This window comes from Odontomachus brunneus, unplaced genomic scaffold (assembly GCF_010583005.1).
Source record: "Odontomachus brunneus isolate Ranch 3 - 2012 unplaced genomic scaffold, Obru_v1 Obru_scaffold_003, whole genome shotgun sequence".
NCBI lineage: Eukaryota > Metazoa > Arthropoda > Insecta > Hymenoptera > Formicidae > Odontomachus > Odontomachus brunneus.
In genome coordinates this window covers 3,914,233-3,941,119 of record NW_022639453.1, presented here as the reverse complement: position 1 = coordinate 3,941,119, position 26,887 = coordinate 3,914,233, and the positions used below count along the sequence as shown (strand labels likewise).

Genomic DNA, 26,887 nt, shown 5'->3' with positions numbered 1-26,887 from the left:
TTCTTCTTCTTCTTCTTCTTCTTCTTCTTCTTCTTCTTCTTCGTTGCCGTCGTCGTCGTCGTCGCAGAAACGCATTGACCTTCGAAACAAGAAGCATCGACGACAATCCGCGCGCGAGTGAGCGAACGAACGAACAGATGCGTGCACGCGAGCTGCATACAAACGTACGATGGTATCATCGTTATTTCGTGACAACACCGATAAAAGTAGTGTATATAATATATATTATAAATATTTTATATATATATATATATATATATATATATATATATATATATATATATATATATTATATATATATATATATATATATATATATATATATATAAATGTATCTTTAGACAGATGATCCATAGCCAATGATATGCAGCATCTGAAAATAAAAAGCTCAAAATATAAATCTTAAATATAAAATCTATATGAATATTAACCTAGGAAGTAAAAATTCTACTTTCTTCAACTAAAACGCATTTGATTCGTTTTCTCATATATGTTAATTCAAACTTTTTTCCGTGCATGAATTTGTCGATTGACCAAACAGTTTGCTTTGAAATTAATAATAAATAAAAGAAATATTAAAAAGTTTCTAAAATACCAGGAATTATGCCAGTAAAGTAGTTACGAAACGGTAAATCTATTCGATTTTCTAGCACTAATCTATGATATCAGTAAAACATAAAACTTAAGGGAATGCTGAAATTGATGATGAATTCGAATAGTGTTGATAACGTAGAAACGATCATCATTAATACATTCACATTATCCTTTTCTTATTTCTTGTATATACAGAACTTACGTAAATGTATGTTGCTTTGTTTTATATTCAGCAGAAAATCTAACCATATATGTGTAAAAATCTTCACAAATTTTTTCGATATTCTTAAGTTTCTGAATACGAAGGTACTGATTGTTATACCTTCAGATGCGAAGCAATGTTTGTATGTCTGCATTCGCAGATGTACAGCAATGTTCTTCAAAAATTTTCTGTTTGGAGCATCTATACTTTCGATATATACAAGCTGCTGAACTTTTTGATTAGATAAATATTACGCTGATAGTTTGAGATTTTAAATTTAAAATTTTTTCGTTTTCATCACATATATTGAGCAATATTCTTATTTATTTTTGCATGTACTTTCATTTCGTAAAAGTATTTGTAATTCTGCACAACCAATACGACGTAAACTTTGCAGAAAAATGTCATTATTCTGTCGATAAAGTTTCCAGCTTCTCCTAATGGACTAATATTAGTTGTGGATGTAAATTGATACCAATCTGCTGCAATGTGTCGATGCACTAACCAAATGTTGTTACACATCGTTATTGTTATCGTGTCCGCGATCATTATTCTGCTTAAAAAGTTCACTAATCTTCTCAATTAGATTAATTGTAGAATTCTATAATTAATAATTAATACAACATAGATTATATACATTATAGACGGAGAAAATATAGTAGGGGAAATTACATTAAAATTATATTTTATTTTATAATTGTGGATAGTATTCTTCTTCAATTCCTTTCGAGTCTCTTGAGGCTACTTTTCCTTTACAAAAATTTATCCAGGGCTGACAGCCTTTAATAATATTTCGTTAGTGCACAAAGCTTAATTTATCGATCTAAACAAGTGTTCATATATCTGTTTTCACCTTCACGGCGAATGTATCGCGTTATATCTCGCCTATTGACCTTGCTGTGGATAATAAAGATAAAAAAGTATACACTGTGATTCCTTTAGTTACATTACACTACACATAATGCACTGCAATCTACTGAGATCAGTATTAGAACCACAATTCATATATAATAAATATTAAAAATAAAACAAATCGCCTGATTTTTTCAGAAAAAACAAAATTTTTTTCTACTGCATTATTTGTAATAAAAAATATTGGCATTTTAGCCAAAAACACATAATTAAAATCGTTTAAATTTCTTGTTCCATACTGATTTATTTTGATATTTTCAAAAACAAACATTACACTCCTTGATCCATTACATTCCTTGATCAAGTAAAGAACAAGACGCAATCCAAGGGCAAATATTTTTTTAGACATTGTTATTTCGATAATTTCCATAATCTTTTGATAAGAAACTAAAAATTTTATCACATAAATAAATAGGTGTAGAGCTAAGCATTATCAACTGGCAGAGTTATTAGCGGAAATAAGAATCATAGAAAAATTCAAATGTGCGTGTAATTATTTAATAAATTATACTACACTTATGCTATAATGTCGATTAAACTTAAGTTAACCTGAATTTAAATTCTATTCAAACAAAGACTTAAACTCAGGTTAAAATTTAATCGATGCTGATAGAAAAGAATATTAAATCATATTATTTAACGATATCTAACATATATATGAAAATTATCAGACAAGAATTTTAAGTATTCTCAGTACATAATCCGTCACACATAAAATAAGTATCTGTTTCAACCTAATACGATATTTAATCCATAGTTAAATGTTGCAGCCAAATAAATTATAGTCCAATAAATAAACTTGTATGGGTTTGAAAAACCTTTATGAGTTTAAATAAAAAAAAAACTTACCTGAAACAAGAAAGTGCGTTGTACTTTCTTCTTTCTTCCTATGTTGTCTCATATTTCTTTCAACTTTGCTGTGCGAAATTATTCAAAAGCTATAATCGAAGTACATAGGTCAAAAAGCACGTATTCGTGTGAAGATTAAAATATGTGCATAGGATATTCCGGGCCATCTCTTCTGCGCACGCATTTCTTGATAAATTTCGAATTAATTCCTTTTTAATGAAAATCGATGGCAAAATGGTTTAATTGTAAGTCGACTTCGCTCTAACAGACTTTTCACTTGACGATTTGTTGAAAAAAGGAAAAAGATCTTATATCGGAAATTAGAAAAATATGCAACAAACTATAATTCACTCTGACGTTCCCACTAACGAAAAGTCGGCTATAAATCGGTCGAAGACTCAACGGATAGAAAATATCTCGCTCGATCTCTGGAAAATCGTACATATAAAAAATGAAACATTAATTGTGCACATTCAACAGATGCAAACATGCATACGAGCTATATACAACGCGCGAAAGAAGCTACACAAGAAAATTATGGCCAACAACGAAGTTGAAGCGATCAAACTTGCTTCCGGCCGTTTTCCCGAAAGAGTTCTGCACTGAAGTACATTTCGTATTGAGAATGCAACAATCTCTATATATTTATTAAATGTAAATAAATAGTTTGTTACATAAAAAAAGTCCATATGCAAAAGTCCGGAATGCCGCGACAGCGAATCGAGAGGAGTATGTTCTATTTACATTCTCTATCGCAAAATGCGCTCATATATCCGTTCACTGTCGAAAGCTCCTCCGCTGGTTAAATAAAACACATCGTATTGGTAATATGTGCTTAAACATGTAATTTACATCATAATTATACATCGTGTTAACGGTTTCTTTTTCTTTTTCTGATGTCACAGGATTAGTAAAGTACTGCGCGATGATAGTACGCCCAAGTCAAGGGGTGCGATGGAAGTATAAAACTCTAAAATGATCCTTTTCTTTGTTTTACTTTTTTGTTTCTAATACACCTAGCGGTGTGTCTCCTACGCCTCCTATGCGCTCTTATAAAGAAAACAAAAGTAATTATTTCTCCTATTTATGTTCTTACGCGCTAAATAAACGATCATTTCGATATTTTGTTTCGAACATGTACAAGCATCACTTTCTTTCCTCTCTTCCCGCCATCTTCTTTCATATGTATGTATGTATGTATGTATGTACGCGCAACAAGTCAAAACTTCTCTCACTCACACTTGTGTCGACAGCCCTCGACTTGTCTTTTTCCTTTCTACTCTTACCGTCGGTAATTACATCACAGAGCTGTAACATTCGCATATCAACCGTATTTTCTTTCCGTCTCGTACCTTTTAACAGTTTCCTGCTCTCCCCTCTCCCTTTCTCCCCCATTTAAGTACATTAAACACGACCGAAGAGAACATCAAGTACGTAACGTGTTATTTTCTTTTGTCTTCTTAATACTTCTTTGCTTATACGCTATTATATACAATTTTACGAATACCAGCCTATCATGAATCCACGGTGCTTGTTCGAAGCAACGAGAGCACCATTTCCTTTTCCATACGACACGACACGACCATGAAAGACGAAAGTGCTGTTCAAAACCGGTCGATTACTTTTGCGAGCGCATGAAGAAGAAAGAGATATAGCAAAGAAACGAGAAAGACAAGAAAGTAGATAGAGATAGAGGACGAAGGAGGGGCAAAAGGATAGAGTGAAAAGGAGTATATATGTCTACATGCGTATGTAAAAAAAATATAAGATACCAGAGAGGGGATAAATGGGAGGAAAGAGGAGAACGAGCGAGAGAGAGAGAGAGAGAGAGAGAGAGAGACAGAGGAAATTAAGAAATAAAAGAAAAAGGAAAATTGTATACATTGAAATCGACGCGTGCTGTACAAAAATCTTCGTGTTGAACAACGCAGTTCGATTTTCATTATGAGCATTTTACTGTCTATTCTCGTCGGCCTGTAAAATAATCATTAAAATCGAGCACGAGATAGCGATTGCTGGCGACAGTTAAACAGAAGTGAATCCGGGAGCGAAAGACGTAAACGATACACGATTGTATCGCGAGGTATCGAGTGTATCTCGAGTAAACAGCGATGATAACAGAAACTGGTATACAAAACCCGCTCAAAGTTTTCTTACGCTTCGAAACAACATTTCCATCCCATTTTCATCCTCTACTCTTGTAGTCTGTAACAATATTTTTTTTCGCCTTCTATCTGTATATTACACGCTCTCTCGTATCTTGATAAATCTTTGCCAGAACACACAATCGAAATGTTGTATTACGATATACGTTATCCAACCAGAGTAACACAATTAAAGAAAAATAAACACTTATCCTTATGTATTTCTTTCTAGTCTCCTGCTATTATTCCTTGTGAGCTATGAAATTTAGATCTGAAGTGACATTCTTCCATTTTACGGTTTGCATCCATTTTAACTCCAACAAACTGATATTTTCGGAACTTCTGCAAATGTTGCAAAATGTTGCAATTGTTGTTTCGCATTCTTTTTCATATCTCACATATAAAATAATTAAGTCTCAAGTTAAAATTCTTTTAAAGCAAAACTTCATTCAAAGTGAACGAAGAACATCCCAGTAATTAGACTCGCCTCTGCAACTTAATCCGCAAAGAATTATTCTTATTTATCGTGACTTATAATTTTTTTTTTCATTATATCTGGAAATTTTTGTACTATTAGAATTTTTTCCAAAGCTGCGAAAACTAACGTGTTTATTTTTCAGCAATTTTGAAACACGCTGTATAGCTGTATAGCTAGCATCATGTATATCATACTATTTTCTAATTCAGAAGTTGCATAATTTTCAACTTTATATACATATAAGCATAAAATTGAAAATCATATAAATAAGTTAAGTTATACTGATAAATTATACTTGAGAGAAATCACGGGATTATATAGTAGACGTCAGAAATTCTTTAACATTTACTAGAGAGGCTTAGAGTTGTTAAAAATTTGCAATGCTGTATACTAGGACTTCACGATTCGAATCTAAAGTATCCGTTCGGATCTAAAACATTCGGATATCAAATTATTTGGATAGCAAATAAATGTAATACATCAAATTCGAGTTATCCGAGAATTTGGATTATTCAAAATACTCGAATAATCGAAATGTCGAATTCGAACATAAAATTAGATCTAAGTATTGTTACATAAGCATAAACATAGCAGAAAATCCTTAGCAGTAAGCGAATTAGCCAATTATAAACGATAATTTCAACATGATAGTCTTAGGGTGTAGATAATTTTTTAATGTGACTGGCCAATCCGTCGTTATGTGCCATCCGTTTAATGCCCATAGCACACGTAAAAATATAAACAGTGAGTAAATTATTAACACATAATAATATACTTAGTAGTGTAAATTAATTAACAAATCACAGTTAATTATCTTTCTTACGGACCAAGATCGACTGTAGTTAATCAATTTATTTACTGCTTGCGTTTTTCTATATGTTACCCGCTTATATTTATAGCATATTTTTTTCAGTCAATTTGACGTTCACTTTAACTTAGATCCTTCTAAGAATTTTTACAGAAATCAATATTTTTTAAGGCTTCTGGCCCCTCGCATTGTCTATTTCTTTTTAATGATGTCAGAAGCCAGAAAAAACATGCTAAAAATTCTTGCGAAATACATTGAAATAAAAATATATATCCATAAAGTAACACTTGCAATCGATTAAACAAATTTGTAAGATATTCCGTGGATTTCCTAAGACTGTGTAATTAATGAGCGGATCTAATCCTAATGTCGTGTCGAAAAATATATGCTTGTCCGAACATAGATATAAAATTGTTCCAATCGCTCTAACAGTATTGCATTTCACTTTGTCGTGATCCTTTCTAGCTTTGACACACATTTGATATAATTTTGATCAACAGAGACGCTCCAAAGGTAACAGTTTTCTCTTTTGAAACTGCTTGAGAAACATATATCTATGTAAATAGAATATATGTCGCGAAGAAGAGAGCACATATTCATGTCAAAAAAGTGTGAACAAACTTTTGCCTGCAAAGGCAGTTATACAAGTTTGCCAATACCGAAACGCTTTTTACACGAACACCAAGATTCTTGTCGTCACAGGCTATGCAAACTATGTCAAATGTAAAATATAAGATCTGACTATAAATATCAGTCTTAGTATAATAATATTAAGATCATGCATTTGAAAACTGTCTTACAATTAGTCGTGTACATTTTCAATATTAATTACAGATAAAACATAGATAAAATACCCACATTTTGCTCGAATTTCGGGAAAAAAACGCGCTGCGATTTACAGTTCTAGACTTTATCAAACAAATCGGTTTCTTCTTTATTAGCCTCAAAGTAGTTTCCACTATCAGACATCATTTCACGTCTTATTTGCTGGGAAGTAACACTTGCAATCGATTAAACAAATTTGTAAAATATTCGTGCACTCCCTTTTTGCTCTAACAATCAATAATTTATTGTAAATTAATCTGAATAGAAATAGGCAAAGAAATAGGTTAAAAAGATGAATTGTATGTCACGTTAATTTACGACAAATTGATTGTTAGAGCAAAAGGGGAATGCACGGAATATCTTACAAATTTGTTTAATCGATTGCAAGTGTTACTTTATGGATATATATTTTTATTTTAATATATTTCGCAAGAATTTTTAGCATGCATTTTCTCGTTTCTGACGTCATAAAAAAGAAATAGACAATGCAGGGCCAGAAGCCTTAATAGAAATTTAATGATTTAACTTAATTTAATTTCTTAAGTGATATGTCTGGAAATTTCGTATAATATAAAATTCGTTTTGATTTACTTAAACTATTATATCTTTTTAATTCATAGCAAATATAAATAAAATATATTTCATAGTTTGCTTTTCAAAATTTTTCAAAAAAATAGCAATAAAGAGAAAAAATATGCTAAATATGCTTTAAAAAAAAATCCTAATCTAAAGAGAATCGCGCAGTCATTTTAAGTCACCATTAAAGAGATTAATTGGATCAGAATTTGATTCTGATTTGGAATTTCGATTTTGGTTTGAATTTAGATAATTTTAATTATTCGGATTATTCGAAAAATGTGCTTTTGAATTTCAAGATCGGAACAGATTTCAAATATTCGAATAATTAGATTAAATACTTGGAAACTATAGTATTTTCGATAATGTTATAATAACTCCACAATAGTGTGCTTCAGCATTTTATAGTAGTGTTGTAATTTCGCAATAGTGTTCTTTTTTATTAATTTCTCTATAATTGTCCAGTAGTTTTTTTGTAGTTTTTTTGTAATTTCTTTTCGTACAAGGATACGAAATTATATTAGCACAAGATTAAGATTTTGATACTTGTTACTTGATACTTGTACAGATGTTAAATACTTGTAATATAAATAAAGCTTCCCTTCAGGTATAAAGATTATTGCTACGAAGACCTATTTTTCTTCGGCCAGTGCAGTGTTTTTACTTCTCTTGAAAATTTCAAATAATAAAATTGTTATCCATTTAATAGACAATTGAGTTTCATATTCCTTCCAAGGAACAACAACGGTCACGATGTACACAAAAACTTACACTGAGGAAAAATATATAAAAAATAAAAAGTATTTATACGTACATAAAAGTACTAATAACATATTTACCTATACTACTGTACATATTTTTACATCGAGAAAAAAAATTTATTTTAAATGAGAAAATATACATTTTCCTAAAACATAATACACATACGCGCACGCACACACACACACACACACACACAATTGCTTTTCATGAAAGTAATTATTTATTCTATTTAAACAACAAAATTTCCAATTTAGATAAATATGTTATTAGTACCTACCGAATAAATATTTTTAATTTTTCAAATATATTTCTTCTCAGTGCAGAAACAATGAGTACGAGCGTTACCGTTACTCAAAAAGTAATGAGTCATTACAATTTCTATTATTTTTTTCATTTTCTTGAGTAAGTCTTTGAAAATGCTTTTTATGAGTCATTTTTAATGTAGTACATAGTCATTTCTATTGTAGTACGTGGCAATTATTATTTTCCACATATACGAGAATGATCATGTGTGAAGACACATATTCAACGTGTACAAAGTGACAGTTATATTCGTTATCGTTATCCAATAACGTAATTGTGTTATCGTTATGATGAGTGAAAATTCAATGAGTGAAAAATTATATCGACAGTAAGCGTTACAAATAATATGTTACTTCTTTGCATTGCACTAGACTTTATTAGATGTTGGGGAATTTCTGACGTTTAGTGTACATGTTCGCCATGTTTCATTTTTTACAGCTGAGCTTGCTGTAACATTTAAGTTTAATGTGGAACAAAAGGACTCGATTAATAAACGATTTATAAACAAATTTTAAGTAACACTAACATAATATTTAAAATAACATTAACGTATTAGCGTCACATTTAACGTTAAAGATGTATGGGCTGTAATATATTAGAAAAAATCGTTACAATTTAAAAAAATTTAAACATAACTTACCAATGGTATGAAAATAATCGCTCATTCGTATTAAATTAACGAGCGCAGTACAATAAAATATTCAATAAATGACTCTTTCATACAGATCAAAGCGAATCCGAGTGAAACTCCACATAAATCTATTACGGTTTAATTACTATATATCTATGTAAAGTGTCCTAGGTTCTCCTCCGCAACTTTTGTAGGAATATAGAACGGATTGAAATGAACATAAAAGTCTCATCGTTTTGTAATATCTGCAATAAATCTCGAAATATTAATTAAAAAAGATTGGTGAATGATCACGTGCGATATGGTAGATAAGCTATAGTGTCATCGTCTGCCATTGTATATCTATACTATAACTGAATAAAAAAGTCCTGTGTACCATTTTGAAAATGACCACATAGATTTTTAAATATTAATTAAAGAAGATTTGTGCATTATCGCGCACAATCATACAATAGTTTTCTTTAATTAATAACTAAAAATCTACGTGATTATTTGCAAAATGATAGTTTTTTGTTAAATTTGACCTAATGCACAAATACACATCGCCATTACAGCCTATCTACCATATCACGCGTGATCATTCACCAATCTTCTTTAATTAATATCATGATTATTATTGCGAATATCACAAAACGGTATGAACTTTTGTTTACTTCAATTCATTTTATGTTCCCACAAAAATTGCGGAGGAGAATCTGAGACTCCCTGTATATTTGGCAGATTTGAATTCTGATTAGCAATATTCCTTCTTAGCCAAAACTTTTAATAGGTACTGTAGTATGTGATTTTTTGCGCAAGTCGATGTAAAAATAATAAAAATAAGAAAATTCTTAAAATAAGAAAATTCTATTCAACTTTCGCATGAATATTCGAAAGATGTAATTGCAATAAATACAATGTATGAAATTTGTTTCGCGACAAATATCTCTTATATAATAGCCATACATCCTTAAAAAATAATTTTTAATCCGTCCTAATATTAAATGTTTTTTGTATTAGATAAAGTAGATCCAAAATCAAACATTTTCAGCGTCAAATGTGCGAAATATATAAAGTATATTGTTATCTATGAAAATTAAATTTAAAAATGAAATGAGAATGTTTAACGAATTTCCATTACGCGACAAACAAAATGAACAGTGATACCAACTAAGGGTATGTATTTTAAGTGTAGTGACTCTTAAAAATCCCTCAAGTCATTTTATTTTAGAGAAGAAGGGAGGAAGAGAGTTAGCTTTAAACAAATATTCTAAAATGCCGAATGGAACATATGACGACGTTAATAATTTTACCAAGGATTGAATACCCAGAATACTGAGTGCTGAATTGCGGTGAAAATTTGATCATATAGAAAGTGAATCTAGAAAAAGTAGCTAAACCTTAAAGAGATATATTATAACGATAAAAATAGATTATATGAACATGGTACGTAATAGTACTGTCAATTTTGACTCAAGTAGTCAGGTTTTTCGAATATTACCCAGGCACTCGTATATTTCAAATATTACATGTATACTCAGGTATGCGGTTAACTTCAGATGTTTTGGAACTATTTAAAAAATTAAAGACCTCTTCACATTTTTCAAAATATAAATGACATATTTGGCGTCACTTGGCACTATCGTATCGCTTGATTATATATATATATATATATATATATATATATATATATAACATACATAGATTGCTCTATATCATATCAATATATTAACTTCACATCTATTCGGGCCGAGAGAAGGTAGCTTTATTTTGCATCTGTACGTCTTTTGCACATGAGCAACTTGCGACTAAAGTTTATTTAATAAATACACGAAATACTTTGACATTTTCAGGTTGTTGATCTTTTTAACAATAATAAATAACGAGCAAATTCATTGCATATTCGTGACTATTTACCATCTGGTAGCTAGGGTAATATCCGCGAGTGGGGGATATCTGGATATAGATATCCCAATTATATACTGACAATACTAGTACGTAAACGCTTCCTTCCCGAGTTTTTTGTTTGTAGAAAATTCGTAAGATTCGTAAGAATATCTTACAAGACCATAGATGTGATATTATAATAAAAATATTTGTTCTTAAAAAATTAAACAAATTGCTAAAAGCTGTTTTCTTCTGCAGTTATGAATGTTTTGCATCGACAACTCATTGATTATGGGAAACGTTAAAAAATTTCTGATGTACTTCGATTTTTTTATAAAGAACTTCGCCCATTTTCATAGGAGTTTCCGGGCCATCCGCGCCCAGTCTTCAATCATATATTGTAGATGATATTGCAGATAATAATGGTCGTATTTAAGAGAAAATAGTTTTAGATTCTCAAACCCGCGCCGAAAGTAGTTCTAATATCATTTTATCTGTTCGATAGTTCATCAGAGCTGTCCAACACATTTATTATTTATCTTTACATGATGTTTTCGCACTTTTAATTCACTAATGATTTTTCCTAAAGATTTCTTTTTGCATCTAAAGCATCTCCTTGTGGTGGCGGTAACAAACAAATATTGAAGAAAAAGATTCTATTAAAGAATAATATTGTATATGTAAGAATGGCGCTCATACTATAGGCTGTCTAGTGCCTATATTATGTCAATAATTTGATATCTAGGATATGTTAAATATCTTTTTAATGATATACGGATACCTTCTGAGTACTGACATATTTGTTAGACAGCTCTGATGATGAGCCATCGAATGAATAAAATAATATCCTTAAAAGGTGAGAATTACTTTCGGTGGGGACTTGAGGATCTAAAACTATTTTTTTCTTAAATACTATCATTATTATCTACAAAATTATATATGATTGATGACTGGACGCGGATGGCCCAAAATGGACGAAGTTCTATGTGCTGTATATGTGTGTTTGCGCGCGTGTGCGTATGTATATGCGTGTGTTCCCCGTCTCCACGGGGAACACACGCATGTACATACGCACACGCGCGCAAACACACATACACAGGACAATATATTGTATATATTATCTATACATATGTACAACAGTACTTGTAATTAAATTTACCAGGTATTTCTCGAAGCTATTTCTCACAAATAGATAGTGATTATAACTTGAAAAGGGAGCGTTTTCATATTCATGATCATATGAAATTTTTTCATAGTTGTAAAGAGTAAGTTATATTTTTAAAATATGGCAACTTCAGTTCCAGATTACTTAAAATAGCAGAAATGTTATGCATTAAATCGATTTTGAATGGAATTCAGCTGAAATTTTTTCAGGACTAATCTTCCAATAGGAAAAGTCTGTGGGAAGGGGATTCTCAAAAATTTCAAATAAAAGAGCTTTCTATGTATGTTGTGAGTTTAAATTCTGACAGTGTAGCAAAGTTTAACTATTGTGGTTTTTGTTTGTGAGAGATATCCAACCATTTCTGAAATTTCCAAGTTTTGTAAAATTTGATATTGCTCTCAATCAGATTGATAGAATCTAATTTGAAATAAAAATTCTAAAAGTCGTCAGAGCTTTCCGATGATATACCATATATTGACTTTTGGCAGTCCATAGCTCTGTCTTCAATCTCCAATCATTCTTAAAAAAAATTAGAGTGGGCGGTCACTCTGAATCATCTCGTATATCTTCGTTTTTGTGAAAATTAATATGCAAGCAAACCACTTTTCATCACAGTAATGATTAATTATAAGCGATGTTATTGCTGTTATGTTATTGGAGACGTCGATATTGTCAGCTTAATCATATTTATAGTACGATATATGCACCGCAAAATGCATACTGTAAAAAGTATTACAAAAAAAGAAAAATACAATGTACTTAATACAACGTATTTTTGTTTGTAAGATCTGAAACTTTACCTTTAACATATTGACTGCCACAATAATTATCGGTGATCGGCACTATGATACTGACGCGTCTCATTAATTTACATATGAAATGTGACTAAATACATGTATCTAGTTAGATGTAAGGCCAGTAGAAAGCCGATAAAATGAGATAATATGTACGTACATATAGGAACTGCATTTTAGGCCTAGTTCCACAACCTCCAGTTAATTTAACTGGTTGGTTATTCTACTAGACTTGACCAATCACATTTGATATTAAGAAGAGTTAATCAGAATAAACTAATCACTATTGGAATTTAATCGGTAGTTAAAATTAAACGGATATTGTGGAACTTGGCCTTATTCATCTTTGGTTAGTTAAACTTCGGTTAAACGAACGTTCGATGGAAATTGTCGAGGCAGTCAATGTGTCAATCACAATCGCATTATTATATTCTTACAGATGCGACGTGAATATCAGGTCTTTATGTTCTTGGACATGGCGAGTCTTTGCGATGAATACGCTACAAATCCGATTGATTTGGCAATATCGGCACCCAATAACGTAATAGCAGTATCGGGAAATAATGTGTAATAGAAATACTATCGAAAGGTACACGTTATATCAGTACATAGATCGTTATACCGGTATTCACGGCAATCAGACTGCTCAAAGAGTGTTCCAATCATTATACAATATCGGCCTGCATAAACACCGAGTTCTGCTACTGGTTTTAATCTCTGCAGTTCTATCACAAACAAAACAGTTTTGAACTAAAGGAATGACAAGGAGATCTACAAAATGCTATGTATTTCCAAATCTTTCCCTGATGAATTTGAAAATCATAGGAATGGCAAATTTAACAGGGAAAAATTTATATATGCATAGTCATAATCTCTCCAATTTTTACATTTCTGTAACTTCATTTCAGAAATGTGACTGTGAATATAATCGTACTGTCAAATCGATCGTTTCATGTAAGCGTATTCGGAAAACACGCAAATATCGTAACAAAGTTGTACACTGGACATTTACAAGCACGCTTCTATTAACATACGTCATTACAAAAATGTAGAAATTTCGGACGTTTAAAATTTACACGAATATCAATGGAAACTCGTGCAAATTACCATTAATTTCTACTCTTGGAGTATCCTTTTTATACAGAACTTATTAAGAGAGACTGAGTTTCTATAAAAACGTATTAACTAGTTATTCCGTAGAGAGAATGTCATCCGTGGTAAAACTATTATAACCGTTAATTATCTCCTACAATTTTTAATATTCTGTTTGAAATAAAAATTTTATGACATATTTACTTCCTTTATTTCTCTCTCTTTTTTCTTTCATCAAGTTCTAAACACTATATCTCATACATAGCGTTTTTCGATAATTTTGTAATGGAAAAAAAAAATTCAGCCAACCAAAATTCTTAGATGCGGTTTAATCGCAAATATAGTTTATATTAAAAATTCTATATAGCTCTTTAACACATATATTTTCGCCACATTTTTCAAACATGTGTTACTCGACATTGCTATAGTAATACCGAGATCGATGAACTTTATTCTTTCGGCGGTACTATATGAAATTAATTTTCTACAGAGTCGAGTTTCTGCCAATTGGCCCAAAACTCGCGGGATTGTTTATGACCCACATTTGCGGGGCAAAGTATTAATGCCAAATATAAGAGAAATATATGCAATATGTTCAAATGTTCATGTTATCTTCGCTGTAGAGAAAAAGAAACAAAATTTAGATTCACCCAAGGGAGCCTGAAATATCTATCGATACGTTTCGCTCATCGGGTTGTTATTTATGTTCGCTATCATTTGCTCGGTTTCGCTCGATGCGACATTTGGAACATTAGCTCTACTGTCAGTGGAGTGTGTGTTTCCGTCGGATCTACCACGGACACTTGTATCGCCGTGTATACGTAGAATAAAGCCTTGTCGTGAGAACGCGGTGCAGAGCATAGCAAAGCTTTGCTTGCTTTTTTTACACGTAACTAATATACTTATCCTTTTCTATTATTCTTCGTTACGTTTGTTACACCTCATTGCACTTCCACTTTTAACATTTCCAACGAGATGCGAGGGCATATATTGTGGCACAAACACGCCTGAACGGTAAAAACCGGCTTTCTTATTTACTTATTCAACTCCTCATCTCGCGAATACGTAAAATCGGTATTTAACTCGCCTTAAAATTTCCATTTCGCACAACACTGACGTCGGCGATATCCGATAAACAATTTTGACCATCGGTAAAAAATATCAACAATTCTGCTGCAGAGGTAGCAAAATTGCTTTTTTTTCTTCTTTTTTTTCACGCAAGAAGGTGCACGTTTCGCGGCGCGTTACTTCACATCGGTGGGCATACCGCGCGAAACGTACCATACTGTCGCATACGTCGATAAAGAAAAAGGTTTAACTGTACTGTATTTACATTATCGAGATATAAAAATACTAACGAGAAACGTACCTATATAGACGAGGTCCTCCGCACGCATCACTTCTTTAGAAATTAACTAATTCATAGTCAAGTTTGGCAGTAATATTGTCCCTAGCTATTTGCATTCTTATTGTTGCTTACAAGATTCCCGTCCTGGTAATTAGGCTCCCGACAAGATCACTTGCGGGAGCGTAATATTACGCTCATCGCAAATTTTATCCCTGCTCGCTGCTCTTATACATGCCATCGCGCGCTAAAATCTTTACTACCTTGGAAGATTTCCAAATTCTCCCTATACACACACACATATCTTCGCCGTGGATATAAGAAATGCCTTCGTTACCATTACGACTGTTGTCTGTCGTCGCTGATACCTGCGATGCCGATTACTCACGGAAACATGCAACTTCAAAAGATACATCTACTTTTGCTGAACCTGATATCTTACGGGATCGAACTGTGCTGAAGTGCATTATATGTATATATAAAGTACAAAATAAAGACTCTAAATTTGTCTCTCAAAATCTATCTCGATTAAACAAAAAATAACATAACATTGAGAAAAATGATGTTACAATGGCTGTGCTGATTGATAAGTTCGGTATCAAAGTCGTTGCAGAGACTCGACTCCTAAAAGAGAAAAGAAAAAAGTACAATACCGGCCACATAAATACAAAGATTCAGCCAGATATATCTTTCCGCTGCATGCTACCAACGTTCGCTTGACACTTCTCCGAGGCAAAGAAATGTATCGACACGCGCGAATCACCCCAACGATACTCCTAACTTTATGGAGGATAATAAAAATAATAATAATACTCGACGCATTTGTCGCAACAACATTTTACAGACTGTTCTCTGCAAAAACGACTCTTAACATCCGCGCGTGTACGCGGCACGCGTAAGTGTGTGTATGTATACATAGGTAAGAATATTCAGTATGCATATGTATATATGTACATACTCCATTTGGCATAATAGCCTTAACATTTCCTAGGCTTAGTTCCAAATGAATTTCTCGATGCAATATGTGCATTTATTTGTACATTATGACCGTTGATTATTTCGATGGAGCTGTTTCCACGAAATAATAATTATTGATGCACGAATATGTGTAGACATATTGCACGTAATCGAGAAATTTGAAAACTAGGCCTAGTAAATATTAAGGCTATTATGCCGGATTATGTATACATGTATGTATGTAACATATATATGTATGTAATACATACATACATATGCACTTTCGCATTTCTAGAAATATAGTAAATCTTATAAACGCCTGTTGTATATATTCGCCTGTGTATAATTTCTCACTAACACAATTACAGCCCAAGCGGATTACGACGGGCACGCGTTACACGAGACTGTGATCCTTTCTTTTGTAAAAGAGACGTATATACGTGGAAGAGAGAAAGAAAATGGCGACGAATCACGGCGTCGTGTCGTCATGAGCAGCCCGTTTCATTAACACTTCGTCTCCAGAGTCGCTCTCCTGTTGACTTTGTCGGAACACTCAGCAATGTCCAGCTTCTCCTTGACTTCCGAATAGCTGGTCGAACCTTCAGCCGACGATGTATGCGGCCCGACTTCTTCCAGAGATAATATCTCCGTACCGGTGGGTGAATAACTGACGGTGGTCGCCTCACTGGTAGGCGATGTTACGCAGCTGTCGCCTACGCTCCTGCTGCGCGGCGTGTATCGGCTCCTTTGGAACTGTTGTATGTTCAATGACAGGCTGGCCTGCATCGACGTTCTATCCGAGTGTTTCGTATGGTTCTCGGCTTGCTGTATATCGACATTAGACGGACTTCTCGAGCGCGGAACGTGAAGCGGACTATCCGGATCCGCCGCCAAGTCGGACGATAAGATTTTTGAGCCCGCAGCTAACCTACTCGCGCAAGGGGAATATTTTGGCAGATTTATCGTAATCTTGTCCGAGCCTACTGTTAGGGATGATCGGCCGAGTTTTTTTAATGGGCTGCAAGCAGGTTTCTTCTTTTTCAATTGCTTGGCGTCGCTGTAGGAGTCAAAGCTCTCGATGGAGCCGCTCTTCTCTTGTTCTTTGCACTTCTCCAGGCCCTTTCTCTTCATTTTGGTGCACGTGCAACTCCAAAGAAATTTCTTGGCGGTTTCCGTGCTCTTTGTGTGCGCCTCGTCAGGCTTCTTGAACTTTGTAATGTTGTCTACAATCGAGATTTTATTGTAATAACGTTGCCCATTGTTTTTGTTAGCGCTATTCAAGTCCAACGCCGACTCTATGCAATTGTACTTAAATCGAGATCCAGGAGACTTTTTCTCCGCTGTGGGCTGAGTGAGAGTACCTCTACAATCCGTAATATCCCTTTTAACATCACCGGAAGCATTGGAAAACGATGCGACCGACTTTTCCCCGATCGCGCATTGTCGACAGTCTTCTACTAATATATCGATCAAGGTCGTATGAGCTCTTTGACTATCCGTCTTCTTGTGATTCTGACCGAACGAGTTCTTCAAACTTCTGTGAACGATATTTTTTTGACTCTGAGCAAAAGGATTTTTCAAATTTTTCGGCAGATAAGTGTGTTTCTTGATAACTTTGTCGGTACGGTTGAATCGAAAATCATGACAATCGGTTACTTTCTTTTCATCGGTGACAACCTTGCTTTGCCCTTTGTCCTTTGCGTTCGCGGAGGAATCTTTCTGCTTAGAGTTCTTACTCTCCGATCTTACGCTACACTTCTTCGAATTATCTTCAGCATTTGGATTTTCGTCTTTGGAACGCGTTTTCTTAAAGGATCCTGGACGATGAGCTTCCTGGCATACAACCTGCTGTTGCTGCTCGCAGAAGAAGAATACATCATCTACGGAGGCGAAGGATGATTCTTCGTCACAGGGAAGGACGGGTGTCTTCTCCCCTGTGGGAGGCGACTGCTAGACAAGCTTCTCCGTCGGAGAGCTAGTCGAAATGGAGCTGATGGTATTAGAATTGTTGGAAACGGTACGTCCCTGGCTGCTCGCATGCATGTGGCCCCCTCCTTGCCCCCCCTGGCTCTGGGAGAGGCTGAGTCGCCGTCAGTTTATCAATTCCACGCTTACAAATTGCTTCAGTCGCTCGAGGTATTGATTGTACAACTCTACATCATTATGGCCAGCACCCTAAATAAAAAAAGATGATATTCAGTATTCATAAATTTATATATATATATATATATAGTAGTATATCATATACATGCAAATTGAATAGCCAAAATAAAATACAATATAGGATATAGGAAGAATATGTTAAACTGTTTCCATTTAATTTTTGATACCTCGACCCACAGTGGTTCTACTGCTCGTGGACATCTCTCGTAAATTGCCAAACCATGGCTGAAATTTATTACTTCGTCTTCAGTGCCGTGAATTACCAGTACAGGAGATGTTACCTTCGGTACTTTATCTATGCTGTAAAGAAATAATAATATTCAAACATTGCATGAGAGACAATAATAAGAGAAAGTAAATTTTTGAAAATTGAAAGATTAAGATGTAAGGTACGACGCAAAGTTATTGATGATTAACCGATTTTTTCTTTTCTTAATTTATTAAGTTCCGAATTTCCGAGATTAATTCCTTCGAGAACGAAACCTGGTGTAAAACACTTTTATTCAACATTGTTAGTTCAGTTTTGCATGAATCAAGTCTCTTACACAAGTCTCGACTTGTACTACTAATACTATATTGCACACGATTCGTACATCAATTTAATCTACATAATTATCTATATAATTCAATTGCTCACATCAGTATATATATGTTTGTTGAGCTGTCTATAAGTTGGTGCAAAAATCGTATTCATCATATTTATCTAAATTAGAGGCAAACAGTTTCGAAGTATTAATAATTTTTATAAATGAAAACTCAAGATCTTTAGATGTTTAACAACGCCTTCTAGTTCCCTTTTTAATAAACAATTTTTATGATTCTCAATTTATTAAAAAATCTTTTACTAATCTATTACTTTACACAAAATATGTATTCCAGTAAATATTACTGATATAATTGTTGATACAAAAGTACAAATTCTGATACAATAAAAAAATATGCAAAAAAAGGTAACATATTAAATGTCTTGAGCATGCGATAGTCGGGATACACGTCACAGATAACAAACAGATATACTCTGAATGAATTTTAGAAATCATCATTACCAATGATCGAATACTTATCATTAACAATCCTCGCGTGTGTTAAATTATACGATTTATATCACTAATCAATACATGTATTTACATTTCCATGTAAATAATATAGACGAACATTGGGCATAATAGGATATAGGATCTATAACTTTTTACAGAGATACTACTAGTTTTTACTAGAAATTTTTTGCAATTATTACTATTAGATATCTCTTATATATTGTTATCAGTTGTCATATTATTTTTAGCTAAAAGATGCTACACATTGTTTAATGCATTTGCTGTGTTCTCTGCAATTACGTTGAAATTTTTTTAGTACATCTACACAAGATAAAAAACGATAAAATTCTTCTTTTTATGTATATTTAACGTTATTAGAACGTAATATAACGTTATTAGATGATCTTTTCTCGTCATTTTAATTAAATGCCTATACAAATATATCGACTATCTATGATGTTTTGTTGTGTACTACATAATCGAAGCTATACATTTTGAGATACAACAGGATTATACTATTATGCTCTTAAAATGTTAAACTGCATTATTTTTTTTATGTGCTATGTTTAAAAAAATTGATACCAAAGATTACCATACTAAATGATGATTGTTATTAGTATTTTAATAAGAAAAGGATATCGTTTTATAAGAAAACTATTATTAGTAAATAATTATAAGAATAATTAAACGTGCAATAATACATTTTTATATATTGCATGTTTTAATGAATTACTTTTAAAAACTTTAAAATCAATTGTTTTTTGGGATATAAAGTTTATTAAATAAAATTTATAAATTTTGTGAAGTATTTTGCCCCGCGTAAAAAGCATATAATGAGATTAATTTACGTTTTCAATAAAACAATAATTTCCTTTTAAATTCTATCATAGTAAAACTTGTTTTTTTTTCTTATAGTAGATAATTCAAAGAATATTTTGTGCAAATTAAGTTGATTTATTTATTTTTAATATATTTAATATTTTTAATATATTTTTAAAACTTGTTTAAACCTTAGAGTTCCCATTATATCTTGGGTTCTTCTAAATTACAGTTGCGCGCAGATAACTTTAGTAAAAGTCGCACAAAATCAATTAGCAGAACACATTACAACGTAAGTCATGCAACACATAGGCTTCATAAGCACACATCCACGTGACATAAGTATATATTTGCCGTAACCTTGTGTAGCTTCCCGGTGAGATATCAAACTCACAAGCCGTGTTGGGCAAAACGTATTCGTAGAACATGAGCAACGAGTTAGAGAATATGTAAGTATATGTATGTATATATGTGTATATGTGTATGTTTATATGTGTATACGTATATGTATATATGTGTATGTATATATGTGTGTATATATATACATAAGTATATATGTACACACACACACGCGCTATTTCCAGATGCATATTTAAAATCAACGAACAAACGCGCTTTAGTTGAAGAACACAGAATTTCTTTGGTTCTTACGGCTCCTGGGTCTTTTTTAATAACATCAGAAGCAAAGAAATATGCACCAAAATTCTTATGAAATACATTAAAATAAAAAGATGTGTATATAAAGCAACATTTGCAATCGATCGATGCAAATCTATAAAATAATCCGAACACGTCCCTTTTGCTTTAACAATCAATAACTTATCGTAAATAAACGTGATATGCTAATCATACATAGAGATAGATTAAAGAGGTATATTGTATGTCACATAATAATCAACAGTAAATTATTGATTGTTACGACAAAAGGGAAATAGTTGAATTATTTTACAAATTTGCTCGATCGATTGAAAGTAGCGCTTTACGGATATATTTTTTTATTTCGATGTATTTCGCAACAATTTTTAGCATGAGTTTCCTCGTTTCTGACGTCACTAAAAAGAGATAAACAATGCGAGTACACAAATCAAATTTGGTCCTAAGAATAAAAAATTTCGTTATTCCTTCAAGCAAAATACGTTGATTCGATCATTACACCCAAATTCCATGATAATATAATCAAACTCTTTTCATCATATATCAAAATTGGCTGGAAAAATCCAGTGGGTAAGAAAAACTATGGTAAATTCCAATTTTTATCATCCTGGATTGCATTTAATAAAATAAACCGGCAAAAATTATAAAAATAATTAATTTATTTATACTTAATTTATATTTATACAACTTTTTGCAAAAAATATTTTTGCTTTAATTAACCAATCATGCTAATCCCTGATTAAAAAAAAAAAAAAAAACTAATATAATATAAAAAGTATTTTTTAATTCAAATTAATATATAAAATATATTTGTAAAACAAAAACTTTGAAGATATACTACTAAATTTTATATTAATTTTTAATGATAATGTTCCCATGATAACGTGTTAGTTGAATCTGATATGATATACCGCTTGTCGTCGTACGTGCTTATACTTAGAGCAATTTTTATTTCGGATACTATGTACACTTCGTGCAATTTTGATCTTATGCACCATTGACGACAAATCGTTTCGATTTCTTCTCTCAAATACTGTGCGTAGTCGTCGAAAGATATCGTTCGCGCTACGATATTATTTTTGACGCCTTTGGCCTTTTTCGTGTCCTTGCCGTCCATTCTCAACGCGTACATCTTTGCCCTATGTCCGATAAATTCCGTCATGATCGCTCCATTGTTTTCGTCTTTCATCACGCCCGAACTTTCTTATTTACAAGCAGTATACTGTACACGTTGTCAGCGGGATAATCGCTCGTATCAAACGTAATAATGTAATTAAAAATGTTTACCAGTACAAGTCTAAGTTTGCATCTATCACTCAATATCTTGTAACAAAAAATTTATTTGCTGGATCCTAATTTATTACAGATTTCTAATTTATTACAGATTTTATTTTGGATAAATCTTAAATTGGAAAACACTTTCAATTGACGCGGAACTCGCCAAACAGTTATGTATGTGCATTACGAAATTAATCAAATCTGTCGGAAAATAATCACTTAATAATTTTACTTGATGCTATCGTTTTGACATTCATATTTCTGGCTTTTTCAAAAAAGAATGATTTTGGAAAGAGTTAAACCTCTGCTTGAAGAGATATAATTAACATATTTATTTATTAACATATTGTTTTATCATTTTTAATAGAAAATACCAGTTTTTCCAGAAAATACCGATTTTTGTTTTTAGTAGCTTGGACTTTATCCAAAAAATATGGAATTTTGCCAACCCGGTCGTTTCACTGCTGTGTACACGTTCTCATGTAAACATGTAATGATAATTATGTAAAATATTGCAAATTATATTAAAATACATGAAAAAAGTAATTAACTTATGAAACAGTTACCGTAAGTTTTTTGAATATTAGTTATAAATATAATTTAAAAAAGATAACAAAATTATATGAAATTCTCACTTTATTATGTGACAGATTGTAAATTCAATTTTCTGTAAGTAAGAATAGTAACTAAAGGATTCTGTAGACTCTCTAAATTGTTCAGGAAACAACAATCATGAATTTACATCAGAATTCTAAAAGTTAAATAAAAATATAAACTTTATTTAATTTTTTAGCAAGCCATACGTTCTTTAAACGACATCTATAGATTACTCATTGTCTACATGGATAACATCTCATACATAGTTTATACGTAGACGTTTCAGTAAACATCAAATAGCAGTAACATTACATCAATATAATCTCTCATCAATATTTCTCACTCAACAATGTAACCGTTATATGTAACATGTGTATTATATTATATAACATATGTATTATAGGTGTTTTTATATTATGTGTTATACTATATTTATAGTGATGAGTAGGAAGTTATAACATTGATGTAATGTTATCGTTAGTTGGTGTTTGTTAGAATAGAATATTATAATCTACATATGTGAACATTCAACCATGGATAATACGCGAATGTTGTCCGGAAAATAAGGTATTTAAAAAGTCCGAAAAATAAGGATCACAATTAGTTCAAGTTTTATTTTCAAAAATATGAAGTTTGAAACCTGTTACTTATATATATATATAAAACGGTCTATCTACTTTTCTACGTAATCTGCAAACAAATTATGTCTTGCTGTTTCATTAAAACACAAATTTCTCCATACCGACGCACTGGTCTAAACAGACGAAGTTGATCTTGAACAATGAAAATGAGAGACTGCGGCATTCATTGCATACAGACCAGATTTCTCCCCATCAAATTTTTGTTCTTTCAGTTCTTTTGACACATTTTACTTGGGAGAGAGATCCATGGACGAGAAAGAATTTAAAGAAACAGTTATAGGTCAGTTGTGCAATTTTAGGCAGGGAACATAGATAAAACGTCCAATCTTTTGGAAATGTCATAAAGTAGACCCTGTTAAATATTCTTTTTTTACGATTTATATATATATATATATATTTGAGAGTAAAATTCTTGAAATAGTTTCAATGTTTATTTCGTTTTTCGGATGATACTGGCATAATTAAATAAACATATATATAGAGAGAAAAGTAATATCATTACCGTTACACATTACTTTACACATTACTAACTACTAGATATAGACATTATTTTTTTTTTCATTAATAACGATAACATAATTACATTTTCGTAAATGTTAGTAACAAATACATTCATTACTTTTATTATTACTTTGCACATATAGAATATATACATATGTATACAGAAAAAAGGTAGAAGTAAATCCTAAAAAAGTTTTCAAAGCTTGGTGAAAAAAGTAACTAAAATTGTAGTGGTACGTTCTTGAATAAAGAGAACTTCTTGAATAAAGAGAACAATAACAAGTAACTTTTTTTTTAGCGCAGCATGCACTACTAAAAAAAAACTAATAATGAGTAAAAGGTAACACGTTACTTTTCAAAAGTAAGTTTTCTAACACTGCATATTGTGTATATAAAATAACAAACAATAAAATGTGTATTAGATATAAAGTGTAACATATGTACATATAAATTCATATGAAATTGACATAAAAAGTTTATTATATTTACCGGACAAAATTACAGGTTCCAAAAAATGATTTTCGCTAATACCAATATATTTGTCTCGATAAGTCTTTTTTTCAAATTGAAAAAGAATAACTTTATTCCCGTCTTAAAAACTCGAATCGATAACTTTGCCCGTGGACAGAACGCAATTGAAGAGAGAAAATAACGAACTTTTTACATCATTCTAATAATAACTTTCTGTTCCCAATATGTGTAATTTTCAAGTAGAATACTGGTTTTATTGTTTGTTCATTACAAACTACACTTACTAGCACTTAAAGCAAGACAGGTATACACGTACCAAAGTTTCGGGAACTAAAAAGAGAGAACGAAGTACAGAAAGTAAATAAATAAGCAATCAAATAAATAAGTTTCTTTTTTTATTATACGCTTCTTCGTTTCTTTAACTAATTTTTACGTATCGATCCTTTCGTTTCGAAATCTCGACAACCAATTCACATAACGAGGGGTTAAAAATTTTCATGCCACGTGCGTGATCCTATGCTTGAGAGAAAGGCGCATATAGAAGTAGAGAAAGGGACTGAGAAAGAGGGGAGGGAAGGGAAAGGAAGGGGGAAGTAGAGAAAACTTCACGATAGGTTCATGCGCGTGGAATCTCTTGTCTCACCCGATAATAAAGAGCATATATTTCACGATGCCGATGATGAGAGAAAGATAGATAGATATACCAGAATCGTCGCACTTACGCAGGTGGTGCAGCAGGTCGCCGCTGTTGCTCACCTGGTAAAGGCATCGAAGAACCACGTCCTCTTGGTCTTCGGGAAGGCAACCCGCATACCGGACATGAGAGGCGAGTGTAGCACGACCGCGCCGACCTCGTAACGCGCGGCGAGATCGACCGTGGGCACGGTGCCGATGCTCTGACCGTACAGTATTATGTTCTCCGGGCTGATGCCGTAGCGCGTACGTAGTGCATGCCACGCGGCGTCGATGTCCGCGTACAGGTTTTTCTCGGACGGCTTGCCACCCGACACACCATAACCGGAGTAGTCGTAGCTGAATATGTTACAGTTGATGCGCGAGCCTAGCCCGAGGTAGAAACTCGACATCTGGCCGAGGTCGACGGCGTTGCCGTGGGAGAAAAGAATGGTAAAGCGCGCGGTCGCCGAGCAGCGTACAAACAGGCATGCTATACGATTGCCGCGCGAAGTCCTCGCGTAGAAGCCCTCCACCGATTCCTTCTCGCGCTCGGTATATTGCCACTCGGCGCGCTCCGACAGCGAGATAGTGAACTTGGATCCTTCATCTTCGACGAACGTGTACGTAGGTTCAGGCGGCAGGAAAGCCAGCTTATCAGCGATCCTGGACGGGCAGGGCGGACAGCAGAACAAGCAACACAGTTCACTCAGACTTAACCCGTTCATCGTGCGGCACGGTCGGAGACGTACGTACGACGACTTCACACAGCCGCGCACGCACTAAACACCGTCTGTATCACCGTCTTCTCTACCTCGTGGGGCCTCGGCATCGAACTGTGTTGTCAGTGATCGCTCTTGTTCGCCTTATCTCTTTCTTTTCCTCGTAATCCCCAGATCGCGACTGAACCCAGCCAAGAATCCCGGAGCCTAGCAACCTTATCGTGAGAGACGGATATCGCGACACTCGCCGCCTAATGAGTCAGACACAGCGTCATTTGTTATCGGTTTTCCTACGAGTGTCCTCACAATGATTCAGCCATGACAGCTCGCAAGACGGGCGATTTCTCTCCCACCTTTGCTGCTCGCTGCTTGGTGTCTTTCTCTCTCTTTCTTTCTCTTCCTCTCCTGTTTCACGAGAACGCCATGTCTCCCCCACTCACTCTACGTTGCGCACTTTCATTGTGCCAGGTGAGATGAAACGCGAGACAAAGACAGAGTTACCGCGGTACCGTTTTGTCCGCGTCGTACTTGCGCGTTCGATCGACTCTGAGGTTCGCCGATGGTCGTCGACTGTCAAATGATGGACACCGATTAATTCTGATTGGCTATGACATGGATGCATCCAGCGCTACAACTGTTCATTGAGCGCTCAGTGAGCTCTTGCATCTGATTGGTGTATGTTTTTAAATCTAAAAGAATGTGCCAATTGGATGAAAAAGCTCAATGAGCGATTGGGTGCGTTCAGCGGAAAAAGCGCTCAGTGAGCAATCAGTAATTATTGGTTCTTACTGTGAGATCCCTAAATTTAGACCAATTACATTGACGAATTGCTCAACTGTTGTGCAACTGTTAAGTTCGCTGAACGCACCCATTGTAGTACGGGTGGAAATTCTCAAGTTTGTTCGCGTCGCATAATGGCTCCTGCACACAGGACACGGTAATGCTTGTCGCGCGGCGAAAGTTCGCGCAACAGCCAATCAATATGCTGCTTTCCGTAATAACCTTCTAGCTCTTATGGAAGAACAACAT

The 26,887-nt window shown here is 33.4% G+C and overlaps 1 protein-coding gene across 1 annotated transcript; it reads right to left on the bottom strand.

Annotated features, from left to right (window-relative positions):
- Positions 1-18,274: 18,274 nt before the first annotated feature.
- Positions 18,275-26,416, bottom strand: LOC116843638 (alpha/beta hydrolase domain-containing protein 17B). The gene is made up of 3 exons (XM_032814199.1): positions 25,221-26,416; positions 18,634-18,766; positions 18,275-18,478 (listed from the first exon to the last, which is right to left on the bottom strand). The coding sequence occupies exons 1-3, from the start codon at positions 25,862-25,864 to the stop codon at positions 18,395-18,397; spliced, it is 861 nt and encodes a 286-aa protein (XP_032670090.1). The 5' UTR covers positions 25,865-26,416; the 3' UTR covers positions 18,275-18,394.
- Positions 26,417-26,887: the final 471 nt, after the last annotated feature.

Bases quoted from the DNA above. Each gene is read 5' to 3' on its own strand.
- LOC116843638 (XM_032814199.1), bottom strand. From the start codon at position 25,864: ATGAACGGGTTAAGTCTGAGTGAACTGTGTTGCTTGTTCTGCTGTCCG. The intron at 18,767-25,220 runs GTGAGCAACAGC...ATTTCTTTACAG, and splicing joins TTCTTCGATGCCTTTACCAG to CATAGATAAAGTACCGAAGG. The intron at 18,479-18,633 runs GTATCAAAAATT...TTTTTTATTTAG, and splicing joins TAGAACCACTGTGGGTCGAG to GGTGCTGGCCATAATGATGT.